The 17,373-nt window shown below is 40.5% G+C and overlaps 1 protein-coding gene and 1 pseudogene across 6 annotated transcripts in view; one reads left to right on the top strand and one right to left on the bottom strand.

Annotated features, from left to right (window-relative positions):
• Window positions 1-17,373, bottom strand: part of fat3a (FAT atypical cadherin 3a) — a 175,588-nt gene that overhangs the window by 72,126 nt on the left and 86,089 nt on the right. For 4 of the 6 annotated variants that reach the window (XM_085184747.1, XM_085184746.1, XM_085184743.1 and 1 more), the window contains 6 exons: window positions 12,888-13,202; window positions 11,746-11,956; window positions 8,109-8,177; window positions 4,465-4,604; window positions 683-958; window positions 66-276 (listed from right to left, as the gene is read on the bottom strand). In XM_085184747.1, the coding sequence (XP_085040873.1) occupies window positions 66-276; window positions 683-958; window positions 4,465-4,604; window positions 8,109-8,177; window positions 11,746-11,956; window positions 12,888-13,202 (1,222 nt within the window). The remainder of the gene's footprint in view (window positions 1-65; window positions 277-682; window positions 959-4,464; window positions 4,605-8,108; window positions 8,178-11,745; window positions 11,957-12,887; window positions 13,203-17,373) is intronic. The other 2 variants (XM_085184748.1, XM_085184745.1) reach the window with 1 other exon arrangement.
• Window positions 1,841-2,543, top strand: LOC146504668 (uncharacterized; annotated as a pseudogene).

Raw genomic sequence — 17,373 nt, forward strand, 5'->3', positions numbered from 1 at the left:
AATATCAAATTAACGTTCCAACCATGTACATATGTAGGAGCAAGTACTCAGTTGCCACAGTTTACCTGCTTCAATAGAGTAGTGTAGCTCTGCATTCTCGCCTTTATCTTTGTCTAGGGCAGTCACCTGGACTACAGCTGATCCCACTGCTGCTGACTCATATACTGAGCCTTCATACAGAGCACTGGTAAAAATGGGTACGTGGTCATTTACATCTTCCACTTCTATTAGTACACGGACCAAATCTTTTCTGTATGGGAATTCTTGATCCTTTACCTGTGGAGAAAATGATTAAACAAACCTAAATATTTTCTTTAATGATATATATAGGGTGAAGATATATGATAAGGTCAAAATAATGTCTACAAAAACAAGTCATTAGACTAGAACTGTTACTCCCTCACTTTCCTTAACCACACATATTTCTCCCGTGTTATGTAGTAGTTTAAAAATTAGATATGTAACTTCTAATGATGCAGTGAGATGTGGATACTGGTTTACTGAATGGTGTAATTTGTAAACCATGTAATTAGTCTGCTGATGTCACCAAAAGGTCCAGCCCAAACAGAGGACTACTGTGTGCTTGCATAATTAAAACAGGAAAACTATCTGTATGATGAATACAATTCTATGATACAGACTTTTAGACCAAAAATAACTCATGGATTAAAGTATTTCTTACAGTCACAGTGAGAATGTGTCGTGCACAGGCCTCATGGTCAAGCCTTTGAGTAGTGTAGATAGTGCCCTGGGTGGGATGAATGCGGAACAGACCCATCGTGTTTGGGTCTATGGAACTCTGCAGAGAGTAGGTCAACTGGTGATGCTTATCACGGTCAGATGCCTGAACCTGGACCACTTCAGTGTCAGGTGGTGTATCTTCAGAAACAACGACATCATAAGTTGGTTGGAAGAAGATGGGAGCATTGTCATTGCTGTCCATAACAGTAATGTGAATCTGGAACATGAGGGACATTAACAAGAGAAAAAGGAAAGAAAGAACACACTTTAAAATTATAGATATAAACTGTTCATCTTAATGACGTCTTCAGAGTTATATAACTCAGAATTAAAGATTTTGCAACTAAACTAAAGCTTGACAGTTCAAAATTGTTTTTTGAAACACACCACCCTCTTATTCCCACAACAGAATTTTTGAAAGCTGCATATTAGTGGTTTTTGAGTTGAATCTTAAGCACACAATTTTTCCCTTAAATTATCTCCAAATATAATGGCATCATGTGTACGTGCATGTTGGTAATTGTAGGCATATGTGCTTTGCTCAAATGAGCAGCAATCAGCAGTAATCAACCAAAGTAATTGTTAGTAAAAACTTGAGGAGATGAACAATTTAAACTGGTCTTATTTCCTGAAAAACATCAAAAAATGTCTTGATGCATACTCAATCACCCAGGTAAGGAAATCACAGAAAGCTGACTCTGTTCACCTGGACATATTGTTTTAAGTAGGAGAAATGTTTCATCACTCTTTTAATTGATTTTTTCAATCTCAGCTGACTGCAGGTTTCCTCAGCCTTATAAACAGTACATTCGCATAATAACCAAACCTAGCACCACTGATTAACAATGGGTCATGAGGTCAGTTTCATGATTGTTAATATGCAAATTGTCATGACCATTGATCAATGACCATGAGTACTATTTACAAAGAGTTGGGGAATAGCTCACAGCATTGTATGATAGTGAAAGAGGTACACTTAGGCCCCCTCCTTGATTTAGAGATGGTCTTTCTCTTTTCACATAAATGGCCTCTTGGCAGCTGACCATGTCAGAAGCTGGCCAATCCTGGCAAAAACTAAGAACAGGGGCCCCAGCAGGCCATGTCCCAAGCCACTGTGAGCAGCCCCAAGAATCACCAAGTACCCACTTCCAGGGGGAGGCAGCAATGGCCTGCAGGGAGCAGTAGGGAGGGGAGTCACATCTCGGCCTCCTTTAGCACTAATGATACTTGTAATAAATGTAGCCTATTTGCAGCTCTGGAGGTCAGGATCAATAAATTGAAGACTCAAATTCGCACCCTTGAAAAACCTGTAGCTTAGCCAGGCCCCTGTAGCCAGTGCAGCCGAAGGTAGCGTGGCTTCTGCCAGCTGTCTCCCAGCAGATTGTCCCCAGTAGCTGGGAAAACAGGATGGCTGGGTGACGGTGAGGAGGAAGCGCAGTCCTAAACAGAAGCCCATGGTACACCACCGACCTGTTCATGTGTTTAACTGCTTTTCCCCACTTGGCAACACTCCTGTCTGTTCTTAGACATGTGAAGCTAGAGACACCACCAACCATAGTTAATTGTCTTCCAGGTGCCGGAGCAGGCGACACTGAGGGAAATTTAAATCTGCTGGCTAAGGGTAAACATAAATTCAGTAAAATTATAATTCAAGTAGGCAGTAATGACACCCGGTTACGTCAATTGGAGGTCACTAAAAGCAGACTAATTAATGTAATAGATGTAATGTAATAGATTATTGCTCCAACTACAAATTTGAAAGTTGTCTCTTTAGACGCAGAGAATTTGACCGGGTAAATTGGAATTTTTTTTTAGCAGTTTTAAGCAAATTTGGATTTGGTTAATTCTTCATAAATTGAGTGAAAATACTGTACAGCTCTCCGGATGCATCTGTTAGGACAAATTATGTAACATCCCAAAGCTTCAATCCAAAGAAGGGCACCAGACAAGGCTGCCCACTTTTCCCCTCACTTTTTGTCATTTTCCAAAATGTAGCCTGATGGTGTATTACTTTTCCTTAAAAACACCCAATTGATAATTCAGCCTGGGCAGCATGGTGGCTACACTGATTCTTTGTGTTTTTGATGATGTTCAGTTTGTCACTGGTTCATTAGCATTTTTTTTCCTTCTTTACTAATGAGTTTGCATGTGTGGAGTTTGCATGTTCTCCCCATGTTTGCGTGGGTACTCCGGCTTCCTCCCACAAGTGCGAACTCAGAAGAGGGAGCAGTTAAGATAGTTTGGGTGGGCTAGGGCTGTGGCTTGCCTCAGACATAGGCAATTTGTCTGACGCAAGCCACAGCCCTAGATATACCTGTTTTCTGGCATTCTTCCTAGCCTACTGACCCAACTCATCACTAGATAGTCATGAGTTGATAGCTCTTTCTCCTTATCCAAATGTCCAAAACAAATGACCTCAGATCAGATAATATATATTTAAAAAAAACAGATCACTGAAATTTGGCATAAGGTGCTATGATACCAAGTACACCACTTTAGATTCAAACATGGTGTTTTTTATGGCCAACCCATACCTATGACGGAAGTCCAATAATAAAAAAAAAAAACTACACTGGTTTATCAGGCTATTCCTCCCAAGCACACCTTTCCAGCTCCATATTTGCACACATGATTGAAGAAATCTCTTGGGAGAACTATGAATTCCCCAGACAGACTAACTAAAGACTCAAAGAAGGCTGGGAATTCTGAACTATTGTTCTGGGCATGCACAGGTAATGTGGTGGTGGTCTTTAGCCAGGGACTTGTGAGTGTCCTCACACCCACCCAGCTACTCTCACCACAGGCCACTCCAGAAAATGATTACAGTCCAGCCATTCTCCAAGAGTATGGTTCCAGAACCCTTGCTATACACTGAGGTATATTTATTCGGTAGCATTCCATGTCCTGCACTTGCTCAGATTCCTTCCCCACCAGTGAGGTGAATTTCCACATCCCCAAAAACGAATGTATTACTGAGGATACACAGGCCCAGGACTCCACGTTTGTCTACCACCCTGCCTAAGGAATCTATTGTAATCCAAATGTCAGAATTATTATGGAAGGTATTTCTAAATAAGGGGACCAGTCTGAATAGAAACACTAATTGTTCTTTTCATTCCTATCCTCTGCAAACCCAGTGAAATGGTAAAATAAAGTTCTTACAACTTACACTTGTCATTACAAACATGATGGGAGTGGAAACTGGTGACATAATCACAACCTCTAACTTACTGGTTTGCATTACTGGACATTTTTGGTAAATGGGTTGGTTCTTATATAGAATTTTTCTACTCTACTGGAGCATTCCAAGCACTTTATAAAACATGTTTCTTTCACCCATTCATACCCATTAATACAAGCACTTTTTCTCTGCTTTTCCTACCTAAATGCTATCTAACTTTTTTTGTTTGTTTTTTCTATCTAACATTCCTACACATTTGCTCTACCTCCTGAGCTGCAGCCACCCCAATGTATCACACAATCTTTCTGTTCCATGAATTTACATGTAAATAATTTAGCTGAAATATTTTCATGTCCCTAAACATGATTTTTATCTATCTGGTCATATGTACCAATTCCTATCTGGTGAATATTTTCCAATTTTAAAAGGCAATAAAGTGCACATTTTGAAATTTTTTCCACGTTTTGATACAAGACTGTGCTACAAAATCAGTTGAAATGTACCAAACTGTAGGCAACGCTGAAATAAAGGAAAAGTGGTACCTGGGTATATGCAGTGTTGGTGCCATCTGTAGCCTGCACTGTCATGTTGTAGAAGGAGCACTGTTCAGCATCAAGAGGTTTGGCAATGATGATGGTGCCCACAGTCTTCGCTACATCAAACACACTGTCACTGTTCCCACCTGCACCACAGTACAAATGTCAAGCAAGAAAGGATGGCCAAAAAATGCAGATCATACCTACTTTGAATGCACACGAGTTATGATGAATATGTGAATAAACACAAAAACCACGCAATTTTATTTTGTGGATCAGTGGGTTCCAGTCATGTAAAACATGCGTTACTGAGTCCTGAAATGCATGAATTGTTTTTTGGGGATTTTTTAACAATCTTAATCAGTAAATTAACCAGTGCAGTGTTGGGATAAGGGAAGAGAACATAACTAGAGACCATTGCCTAAGAGTTTGTGATAGTGCAGAGGAGGAAAGGATGGCTGCTGACAGGTTTAAGCTCTTCCATCACACACAAACACACATCACAAACTCCTATACACCACAGATTACATATAATAATATATAATATACAGCATATGCTATAAAATGCCAATGTGAAGCAAAAATCACAGTAACACACTAAAGCAACAAGCAAAAACACTTTCCATGCTGGTAGTACCCCTCCCTTTTGCTTAGAGTGTGCTGCAGTTTGAGTGTGTTATTGCAAAAAATTTCTCATCTATTTTTGTTTTTGGCTATTTTTCCTAGTTTTTGTTTGCTTTGTGAAGTTGGTGGACTAGGGTGTTGGGAAATGGGGGCAGCTGACTAGCAATCATGCCATGAAGCTGGTTCTAGTTGTCAGCTGCTCAGTGGGGGATTATAACGTGGCTGTGGGTGAGTTGGTTGGGTATGGAGGTATGGAATCAATCTCCCAAATGACTAATGCAGTGGCGATGTTTCTGGACAGCACAAATTGTATCAAGTTGTTGACAGTGGTGGAGTGATTAAAGACACCCTCACTCCTGTTCTCTCTCTGGTTAATCCTATTTTGTCACCATCCTGCTCCACCTTTCATCAAGAATGAAGTGTTAGAGGAAGAGTTATCTAGTCTCCTTTAAACTATTTTACCACAAAGAGATAAATAGCGTAATCAAAATTATTGATGTTACATCAAAAGGAAGATCTCACTCAGTCTGGGGAGAGTGAGGGAGATGGCAGTGGCACTGCTGTCACATTTTCTTGCCTCAGTGGCAAAAAGACTTGCAGAGCGGCTGGATTCTAAGGAAGGTTTGCTAGCCCTCAGGCCATCCCTCCATTCTGCAAACAGCCAGATTAAAATATAAGAAATGACACAAATAACAATCAAAGTGCAATCAAAAGAGAGAAAAAGATTAAGGGGATGGACTGACAGTGAACATGTAGAGAAAGGTGAACAGTATTAATTAGTATTATATTAAATGCTCATAATTTGTTGACAAATGTATTTATTTAATTCTTATTTTTAATAATTATGATGTGTATTGAATAACCCTCAGCTTTGTTTGCTTGTTGTATATTGTGTCTTTTACCCCAGGAAGGGGTTAAATGAGAATGAAAAATAGAGTTAAAAAAAGCAAAGTAAGAACAATAGCAAGCCGGTGGTGAATGGGTGAATGTAGGTATCAAGAGGCTAAGCAAAAGACCAGTGGGGGGGGGGGGGGGGGGGGGGGAAGCAATGGAGAGATGCAGGTATAACAAAGAAACATATGGGACAGAGTAGCTGAATCTGTGTTGGGGATGGGGGGGGGAGTATCATTCTAGTTTTCTGTTGTTATTGTTTATTTATCAAATTAATTCAATTTATAGAATGCCAAATCACAACAACAGACACCTCAAGGTGCTTTATATGGCAAGGAAAATGATCTTACATTAATACAGTTATATAATACAATCAGAATACCCCTATGGACAAGCACTTTGGTGAGAGTGGGAAGGAAAGACTCCCTTTTAACAGGAAGAAACCCCCAGCAGAGCCAGCCTCAGGGAGGGGCAGCCATCTGCTGCTTTTTGCTTTATTTGGAACTTTATGCTTCACCTATGTGTACTTTGCCATCGGCCATTATAAATGGCTCACCTTTAGTTCACCCAAGTTAGTATTAATGGCCCAATGAAGCTTTCTGGAGCATTGAAGCCTATATTGAAAAAAGCGATCATTACTCAAAGCCTTTCACCACAGTCCTCTTTTGTGGCATCTGGTGGCCCAAAATATGAAGAACAGCTTAAATCTACAATTTAAAATGAACTGCTTCATTATGATTCCCCACTCTATACAGCTGAGTTGACAGCCTCTGTTTAATATTATGTGACAATTCTGTCTGATATCAGGCTACCATTGTGGTGCATTGAAGATGTCTTGATGCTCTCTCAATCATCCAGGTAAGTAAACCCCAAAAGGCTGATTCTGTTCATCTGGACGTAGCATTTTCAGTAGGAAAAATATTTCGTCACTCATCCAAGTGACTTCTTCAGTCTCAACTGACTGCTGGTTTCCCCAACCTTATAAACAGTACATTGCATAATGACTGAAACTAGCCCACGCAACAATGGGCTGGGAAGTCAGTTCCTTGATCATTAATATGCAAATTCTCATGACCACTGATCAACAACTACTGGACAGCTGGACATTTGTCAAAGCTAGGAAGTCACCTAAAGAAAGCTCCAGCCAATCCAAGAGAGAAGGACAACTGCTGTCACGAGTATCAGAACAGCTGTAACGCATTTTTTCTAAACACAGCACCCCTGTGATTTTTAAACCCCAAAACACACTGTGCCAAAAATTGGTCTACCCTAAGGATTGGGTCCCCTGACACAAACAGAGTAATATAGTGTACGTTGTTAAGTGCCAGGAGGATTGCTATGATTTATACATCGGCGAAACCAAAAAACCTCTAGTGAAGCAGATGGCACAACACAGAAGAGCTTCCTCGTCAGGCCAGGACTCCTCACACCATTTGCACCTACAGGCCAGTGGACACTCTTTCAATGATGAGGATGTACACATCCTGGACAGGGAGGAACGCTGGTTTGAGCATTTGGAGTCAAGGGGGGCATTTACGTGAAAAGGGAAAGACCATCTCTGAAATGTGGAGGGGGCCTGAGGGTAGATTTTTCACCATTTTTACAATGCTGTAATTGCAGCCATTTCCCCAACTTACTGTGAATGGTACTCATGGCCATTGATCAGTGGTCTTTGATCAATGGGCTTTGGTCAGTAGTTGTTCATCAACGGTCATAAGAATTTGCATATTAAAGATCAAGGAACTGTGCTTCCAGTCCATTGTTCCTTCAGTGGGCTAGTTTCAGTCATTATGCAAATGTACTGTTTATAAGGTTGGAGAAACTTTTTTTGTTTTTTTCCCTTTTTGTATTGTTTTACTAAACCTGCATCCCTTCAACTAATCTTGGCTACAACAGTCCATCCATCTCTCTCTCTCTGCCTCACACATACACAGATAGAGACACACACACATGCGCACATTCGAAAAACCAGCCACATCCAACTAATCAGTTATAGCACATGCACCACAAGCACAGATGACAGGCAGAGGGGTGCATCATTGGTGCAAAAACAGTAAAATAAAGAAGAATGACAGAAAAATAATGAAAATAGGGTGCTGAGAAGGCAGAAAATAGCAGTAGTGGAAGGGAGATACCTTCTGAGGAACAGTTCCTGCCACAAGTGCTCTGCAGAATATAGAACATCTCACGGAAAGACCTGGGACCTTATGAGCATGAAGCATTGAGAAGAGACAGGAAAGATGAGGTGAGACAGAAAGGTCAGAGAGCCTCCAGGGGGAGGACAAAAGAAAGGAGAAGAACTAAGTTTATACAGTGCTGTGCAAAAGTATTTGCCTTTATCATGATTCCTTATTCTTTTGCATATTTGTCACTAAATGATGATTGCATTTATTACGGGCCATCAGAATTAGAATACTTTATTAATCCATAATGACATTATATGGCACCCAAACCTACCTGGCTCTTTGTGCAAAAGTAATTGCCTCCCTTGTTAAATCATGAATTAACTATCATTAACCACAGTGTGGCAGGGCATGGTGTTATGGTATGGCTGCAGGGGAGGCTGACACACCGGAGCTCCATCAGTTCATCATGCCTCCCCTGCAAAAGACTTGCTGTGACCTGAGGTTGTGGTTGTTGTGTGGGGTGTAGCCGAAAAGCTGCAACAGAGTGTTGTGAGAACAGCAACTGAATAAAAAGTGCTAAAAAGAGCAAACTATGTGGTCAGGTCCGTCATTCCTGTGCCACACTGAGTTCAGTTTCATTAGACACACTCAGGTCTGATTACTGATGAATCAAGCACAGAAATTAAACAGAACCTGTCCTACAAAGTGATGTACGTTAAGGTCTCAAGTAGCAACACGTCATACCACTATCTGAAGAAACAGTTGAGAAACAAAGCTACTGACATCTATCAGTCTGAAAAAGGTTACAAAGCAAATTGTAAGGCTTTTAACCCAGTCTGATATTAACATGTATTTAGAAAAGCTGAAAGGTTTACTGGATGATCACTTGGGGCAAAATTGTATATTTTATGCGTGTAGTTTATCCATCAGAAAATGCTTTTTTGCTTGAAGTTAATGAAGTTAAAATAATGTACAGGGTGGGCCATTTATATGGATACACTGTAATAAAATGGGAATGGTTGGTGATATTAAAATCCTGTTTGTGGCACATTAGTATATGTGAGGGGGCAAACTGCTCAAGATGGGTGGTGACCATGGTGGCCATTTAGAAGTTGGCCATCTTGGATACAACTTTTGTTTTTTTCAATAGGAAGAGGGCCATGTGACACATCAAACTTATTGATAATGTCACAAGAAAAACAATGGTGCTTGGTTTCAACATAACTTTATTCTTTCATGAGTTATTTACAAGTTTCTGACCACTTGTAAAATGTGTTCAATGTACTGCCCATTGTGTTGGATTGTCAATGCAACCCTCTTCTCCTACTCTTCACACGCTGATAGCAACGCCACAGGAGAAATGCCAGCACAGGCATCCAGTATCCGTAGTTTCAGGTGCTGCACATCTCGTATCTTCACACCATAGACAATTGCCTTCAGATGACCCCAAAGATAAAAGTCTAAGGGTCAGATCGGGAGACCCTGGGGGCCATTCAACTGGCCCATGACGACCAATCCACTTTCCAGGAAACTGTTCATCTAGGAATGCTCGGACCTGGCACCCCTAATGTGGTGGTGCACCATCTTGCTGGAAAAACCGAATGGGTTCATTGATGAAGAATGGACCCACTATCGTTGCGCCCCATATACCACACCAAACCATCACTTTTGTTGTTCCAACAGTCTTGGAGGGATCCATCCAATGTGGGTTAGTGTCAGACCAATAGCAGTGGCTTTGTTTGTTAACTTCACCATTCACATAAAAGTTTGCCTCATCACTGAACAAAATCTTCTGCGTAAACTGAGGGTCCTCTTCCAATTTTTGTTTTACTCATTCTGCAAATTCTGTGCGCCAGTCTGGGTCATCCTAGTTGAGATGCTGGAGTAGCTGGAGTTTGTAAGGGTGGCATTTGTGAGTAGCTAATATTTGCCGAAGGGATGTTCGACTAATGCCACTCTCCAGTGACATGCGGCGAGTGCTACGCTGTGGGCTCTTGCTGAATGAAGCTAGGACAGCCACTGATGTTTCTTCATTAGTGACAGTTTTCTTGCGTCCACATTTTGGCAAATCCAACACTGAACCAGTTTCACGAAACTTAGCAAGCAGTTTGCTAACTTTAGCATGGGAGATGGGTGGTCTCGTAGGGTCTCTTGCATTGAAATTTGCTGCAATGACCCGGTTACTGCGTTCACCAGATATCAACACAATTTCGATCCGCTCCTCACGTGTTAACCTCTTCAACATGTCAATGGCTGTGAACAAAGAGACACTTGTAAATAAATCATGAAAGAATAAAGTTACGTTGAAACCAAGCACACCATTGTTTTTCTTGTGACAAAGTTTGATGTGTCACATGGCCCTTTTCCTATTGAAAAAACAAAAGTTGTATCCAAGATGGCCGACTTCTAAATGGCCACCATGGTCACCACCCATCTTGAGGAGTTTGCCCCCTCACATATGCCACAAACAGGACTTTAATATCACCAACCATTCCCATTTTATTACAGTGTATCCATATAAATGACCCACCCTGTACATTGGAAATAACATGAAAATGCAGGGTTTTTTATTGCATCATCAGCTGGGATTCCTGGTCTGTGTCTTTTGTCAAATTTACAAGTGATGATCACATATACCCATGACACTCACACACACTACATGGTCTTTCAGTTGACTTACCTGTGCTGCTGTAATGCTAAATATTCTATGTGTTATCCTTTTTTTCCTTTTTTTTTTTTAAAAAAAAAACATTTACCTTTTTCATATTGTTTCCTAAATAACTAAAACACATTTTTTTAAGTTCCAGATTATGAGAAACCATCATTACACACAAATGAAGTGAGAAAAATGTGTTTGAAGTGAGAGTGACATGGACAGAAAACAGAGAAAAAATACAAAGAGAGGAAGAGCTAAGGAGAGCCAGAAGCACAAGTCAGAAGGTATCTCCAGGTTAATGTACACTGACTAGAAAGACAAAAAGTATATTGTGGGAATGTCTGTCGTAGGACAGAGTAGGACAGGATGCCCTGTCGCATTTATCTATATATTTTGGGCTGATTGGAGCCAACAATACATCACAGCTAGAGACCTGTCAGAGTACAAATACGGTCTTTTTTTGTTTGTTGGTTTGTTTTAAATACATTACTCACTCTCTAAAGTCTAATTGTTTTTGATCTGGTAATTTGTGCTGCTTCTGATACAATGCGGGTTGTTACTGCAATGAACTTGGCTAAACTATGTTTATTAATTAACACAGTTTTAGTTGATCACTCCCCTCCAGTTGACATTTGTTTTGTGATAGCAGCATAATATTAAATTGCCCTGCTTAGTAAATATAGCTGTGAATACTTTAATGAAACAATCCTTTTTTTTAAAACAAAGAGAGAAAAATAAACAAATGTACCTAATTTAAGTTTCATCCTGATTTTAATTCATATTAGACTACCAACAGATTACTTGAACTGGGATCTGAGAAGCTGTCACTATGGTAACTGGGATGGGGAGAACATACCATGCAGGCCACTGTGTCTGAGCTGTACCTCATTTATACCAACACAACATGCATCAAACCTGAGCACACCGTTCCTTACACAACAAAACCCTCAAGTGGTTTACGAAGCATACTCCATTACAGGGACATTTTACCTGTGATGTCAAACCACAAAGGGGTGGAGCTCTGCTGCAGAGATACCACACCCACAATCTCAGCCACCCTGTCATTCTCCATCACAGTGAAATTGTAGAATGGTTCATCAAAAATCAGCGGTAGAGTGAGAGCTGGTGGTCGGCGGATCCACTCAATGTGCAGTCGCGCTGTGGAGGATTTCTGAGGACGTCCATTGTCTGTTGCTTTGATCTGAACATAGAGGAAAAGAAAGGCAAAGGGTCTTTTGCAGACTAAAATATTTCCATATGCTATGATACAATATACCCCACAACTATATCACGCCATTCTTGAAGTCCACAGTATTCATCGCTTTAAACGTTAACGTGTTTGCTGTGTTTTTGGTTTTTAGCTGGCATCAAATACAGACCTTCCACAAGTTTAAAACTTAGATTTCCTTATTTGTTTTGGTATGCTGGTTGATTATTTCTTTGTTGTAACAACACTTCTTGCCATGGTCACAATAAACAGGCATCGGAAAGCATATTTATTTCCCCTTGCCACATTTGTAAGGAAAATGCATTTGTGGGTTTAGGAGTTGAGTTGAGTATATGGGTTGTGCCCTTGAAAAACTTCCAAACAGCTTATTCTGTTATTGACTCTTGTTTGGAATTCTTTATTAGATTAAATGGGGACTCAGGAGCATGTGGAAAAAAAACACACAGCCACAAGAGCCTGGCACCTTATTCTCATGCTGGTCACCAGCTTGGTCACACACTGCTGTGAGATGGCATCCCATTCTTCAATCAGCATTTTTGAAGAATGCTATTCTTTTGTCAGAAGCCAGATAACAAAACTAAAATCAGTGTGCATGAATTAAATAAGCACCAAACTCTGTTATTTTGAGTGCTGTTCAGGCAACCTTAATGATGAAGAAATATTTTTAAAGAGCATTTCCTAAAATCAAGATCATCAAGAAAAACAAAAGTAAACACACAATGAATCTTTTACACACATTCCCTAGATTCAGAGAATATGTTCTCCAGATTGTAGAAATGGACAGACCTGCCTCAAACAAGTCCTTCACACCAAAGATTAAGCGATTAATTTATGATTTGGACTTAAATGTTCTTTAACTCACAGAGCAGACATGTTTAACAAATTTTTTAAAAAAAATCCATACAGTCAGGATGTCGTAGCTCCCTGCACTGAAGGCCTTGCGTGAAGATACCACTGCTGTCTTGGGGTCGATGAAGAACTTCCCATCCTCATTGCCATCCACAATGCTGTAGGAGAGGTCACAGTTTGGCCCATCATCACGGTCATAGGCAAACACCCGATAGATTGGTTCTCCCTTCTTTCTACGCTCCCTCTCTGGAAGTTTGACTTGATACACCTTCTCAGGAAATATAGGCTTGTTGTCGTTTTCATCCAGGACTTGAACTATCACCCAAACAGTACTTTGCTTGGGATTAGGGCCACCATCTGACACCAACACCTGTATGGGCAGAAAGGCTTGTTCAAAAATATATACAGTGTTCTTGATCTTTCATGACGCATAAGCAACCATGCTGTTCTAGTAGAGATTGTCCCCCAAACATTTATTAGTGTGATGGCATCAGCCACACATGGGTAAATTACTCCATTTGTTCACTTTATTAGTTTGTTTTGCAGTTTTCTTCATTAATATAATTCATTAATCATTTGGTTAAACCTAACTGATATTATCAGGTGCGCACATAGTAGCATTGTGTGGTTTTCCTAAAAATGTTTTGTTATATTAATTATGTTTCTCTTTCTTTGAGTTACCTGGTTTTGGGTGGTGGCTGTTTCCTGGTCTGGGCAAAAGGCGTGGCTGAGGACTCTGAGAACAAACTGCCTGCTCAGCAGGACAGACCATGTGCTTATCAGGAACAGGGTTATTTTAGGTTTAGTTATGTTATTCTGTGCTTAGTTAATATTAATGTGTTTTTGTTTTCCCCCCTATTGTGTGAAAATGGTTTGGTCAAACCACTATAAAAGCTACCTTCATGTGTCTTTGTAATTAGGTCAGTTTGTGAGTTAAGTTGTGTCCACTTTGTTTAACCTTCTGGAAATTACTTTTTGTAGAATTATATTCGGTGGCCTCTTTTATGGGCCTGCTAATTATGTTTTTGAATTTTGTCATTTTTGAACTTTTTGAGGGTTAAAATAAAGAAAACCCTTTTTGAAGACATTTTTTTGCCTGTGTCCTCTATGCCTTGGCTGCTTGGTCCCTCACAATTAGAAAGTGCAGCTTATTGAGACCAATAGTTAGTTTTAAAATTAAGTGACTGCCAGAGTGAAATTTAGAAGAGGTTGGATAGATAAAGCATTGTTGGGACAAAATATCTGATATGCAGTCACTATTACATAGTTTGAAATATTTACAAAGAACAACCCAAATATTTTGTTCTTGGCTTCTAATCAAACATCCTGACTCACTATACTGCACTTTGTGCAGGTGAGTACGTACAGCAGGTGCGATCTAGCAGAACAGAAATAGCGCTAAACAGTCTACTGAAGATGTTATCACCATAGCAACTCCATTTTCAGCCATCTGGACCACTGACAGAACTAGAGGATGCTCTTTGTTGACTTTAGAACTGTCTTTATTACCATCATCCCAAATATTTTGGTCAGAAAACACACTGGCTTTGTCCCAACCATCCACACCTGCATCAAGGACTTTTTGACTCAATATGTCAAATTTCCTCCACCTTCCTCACCTGCCCCCCACACTTCCTTCCTTCCATTACATTGAAGACTGGAGTTCTTAGAGGTTGTGCTCTCCTTTATACACTGTACACCTTCACATCTAGCATTATTAAATTTGCTGATGACACAACTGTTCTTGGGCTTATCTCAGAAGAATATCAGTCAGCATTCATAGATGAGACACAGTAGCTATTAGGATAGTGCTCAGTGAATAATCTGGTATTGCAGACCAAAGAGCTGATATGGACTACAGGACAAAGCATTACTCAAACCAAGGCATACTCATTATTATGGGTAGCATTTCAATTAAAATTTAAGGAGCTCCAGTTAGGGAAAATTGTCCTCAAACAAAGGTATTTGTATTTGTATTTTAACTCAATGCAATACATTTTGAAATAGGCTAATAGTCAACAACTGGATGTCAGTGAAAGAAAGCACATACAATTCAATAGTCTAATTCTGATACCCTTACTGGACGTAACATCACAAAGTGAAGATAACCATCGAGTCTATTGGGGGGGGGCAGCATTCAAAGATTGATGACACTGGCTATGAATTTCAAACGGATCAGGCCTTAACTTAACAAAAAAGTTATCAATAGTTCTTTTCATCTTTTCTTATTACCCACAGCTACATCCACTTCTGTAAATATTATAATTCTGATCATTTATCAGTACTGATACATGTGAGACTTCATCAGAATTGCGAACATCACAGCTGACGCCTTTGTGTCACAGTAACTGAGAATAAAACACAGAAAAACATGAAAGAGATTTTTCTGGCCTGGCTTTTTATAGCAGATAGCCTAAATATTCTGCAATATTCTGTAATTTCGCATAATTTTAAAAAGTTGAAATTTCGTCAGTATTGAACAGCAGAAATTAGGCTTTCTTGTCCGAGGTCATTTATGTAAAAAGTAAAAAGAAAAAAGAAAAAGACAGCGGCCGATAGCGCAAACAACGGTAGACTGGTGGGTAATAAGCGAATGGATAATGCAGAAAACAGAGATTTGAGACGGGAAACTGTTCTTGAAGTACAGAGAAAGAGAGCTGTGCATGAAGTGTGATTTTTATCGTGGTGGAAGCAAAACAGCAGTGATTCCATGATGACATTTATCAAATATGAAGCGTAGTTTGCTGCTTCTTTTGCTGCTGGAGAGAGACAAAACCTGCAGCTCAGAATCAACGCAAAAAGACGTAAACACTGCGCGGACCCGACGCATCAGAATCGGTGAGCCCTGACGGTGTGTCCGTCTACGTGCTGTCGGGTGAGAAAGCCGAGAAAGAGAAAGCTGATTCTGATGTGTCGGGTCCGCTCTGTGTTTACGTCTTTGTGTGGAATCAGTGTACCTGCTCTCATTTGCTGTGTGGTGGTTGTTGAAATAGTTTTGTGAGCTTTAATCTGAGAATCTGGCGTTTCTGACAAAACACAGTTATACTTAAAAGTCAATTCAGGATTTAATGAATCAATATCGCTTTATTCAAGCTACTCACCTCCCTCTTCCACCTGCATTTTCAACTGGACCACGGCCAATCAGAGAGGTGCCGCCCCTGACTATCTCTGATTGGTTTAGTCCACGACAGTGGCATAATATGTGTCTGTTGTTGACCACACGGAGAGTTAGAGATTTTTTTTTTTTTTTTTTTTTGTTACCCAAACAGTTGGTCCAAATATTTTTTAGTCGCACCACTGAAAAATTTGGTCGCATTTGCGACCAAATTGGTCGCACTCTAGAGCCCTGTCATGGTATGGCAATTCCTCTGTGCATGCAAAATCTAATCTGCTGTGTCTGGTGCGGTCTGCCATGAAGGTGACTGGGAGGGCTGAAGATTTTTCCCACCCCTGCATTTATGACCAGTCGGGAATCAGACAGGCCCAGCGGGTTCTGTCAGACGCATTACATGTTCTTTATATGAGCTCTTGCCTTCCAGCAGAGGATAGTCCCAAAATACAGGCTGAATTGCCTTAAGAATTCATTTGTTCCAACATCAATCAAGCTTTTAAATTACAGGTTTTAAAGTTATTAATTTTTTCATTTAAAGATAATGCAATTTGTGGCAGCACGGTCGCACAGAGATTAGCACTGTTGCCTCACAACAAGAAGGTCCTCCCTTTGGTGTCAATTCCACCATAAGCCCGGTGTCATTCAGTGTGGAGTTTGGATGTTCTCCCTGCGTTTGCGTGAGTTCTCTCCAGGTACTCTGGCTTTCTCCTACAGTCCAAGCATTCTCCACGACACCGTGTGTCCACAGGTCGCCCGTCAAACTGTCGCTCTCCTGCAAAACTTCATCACCCACCCACCCTACAGTTCGGACTTCGCACCCAGTGACTACCACTTGTTCCCAAAGTTGAAAGAACATTTGTTCAGAAGGCGATTCTGCAGCAGTGAGCAGGCATGACATGGGCATTGTAAAACTGCCACAGCTTCTACAAAAATTCATCAACCGAAATGGCGATTATGTAGAAAAATAGATAAGTCTTTAGCTTTAAAATTATGTAAATATTATGGGAAATAAACAGTTTTTTGTATTTCTAAAAAAATTGGGGCTCTTACTTTTGGGATTGGCCTCGTACTTTCAGCTCTCTCTTTACCACTACAGACCAGTAAAGCATCTGCATCACTCCAGCCACAGCCTCAGTCTGTTGATTTCCTGCTCCCCTCTCCCCTCACTTGTAAACAAGACCCCGAGATACTTAAATTCCTCCACTTGGGGCAGCAACTCATCCCTTACCTGGAGTGGGCACTCTACCCTTTTGAAGACCATGGCCTCAGACTTAGAGGTGCTTATTCTCATTCCCACCGCGTCACACTCAGCTATGAACCACTTCAGTGCCAGCTGGAGTCCAACACCCACTGGAAACAAGTCTGACTTATTGCCATCAATGCAAATCTAGCTCTTGGTTAAATAAGATCCGAATGCCCCACAGCAACA

Source organism: Neolamprologus multifasciatus, chromosome 14 (genome assembly GCF_963576455.1).
Source record: "Neolamprologus multifasciatus chromosome 14, fNeoMul1.2, whole genome shotgun sequence".
Taxonomy (NCBI): domain Eukaryota; kingdom Metazoa; phylum Chordata; class Actinopteri; order Cichliformes; family Cichlidae; genus Neolamprologus; species Neolamprologus multifasciatus.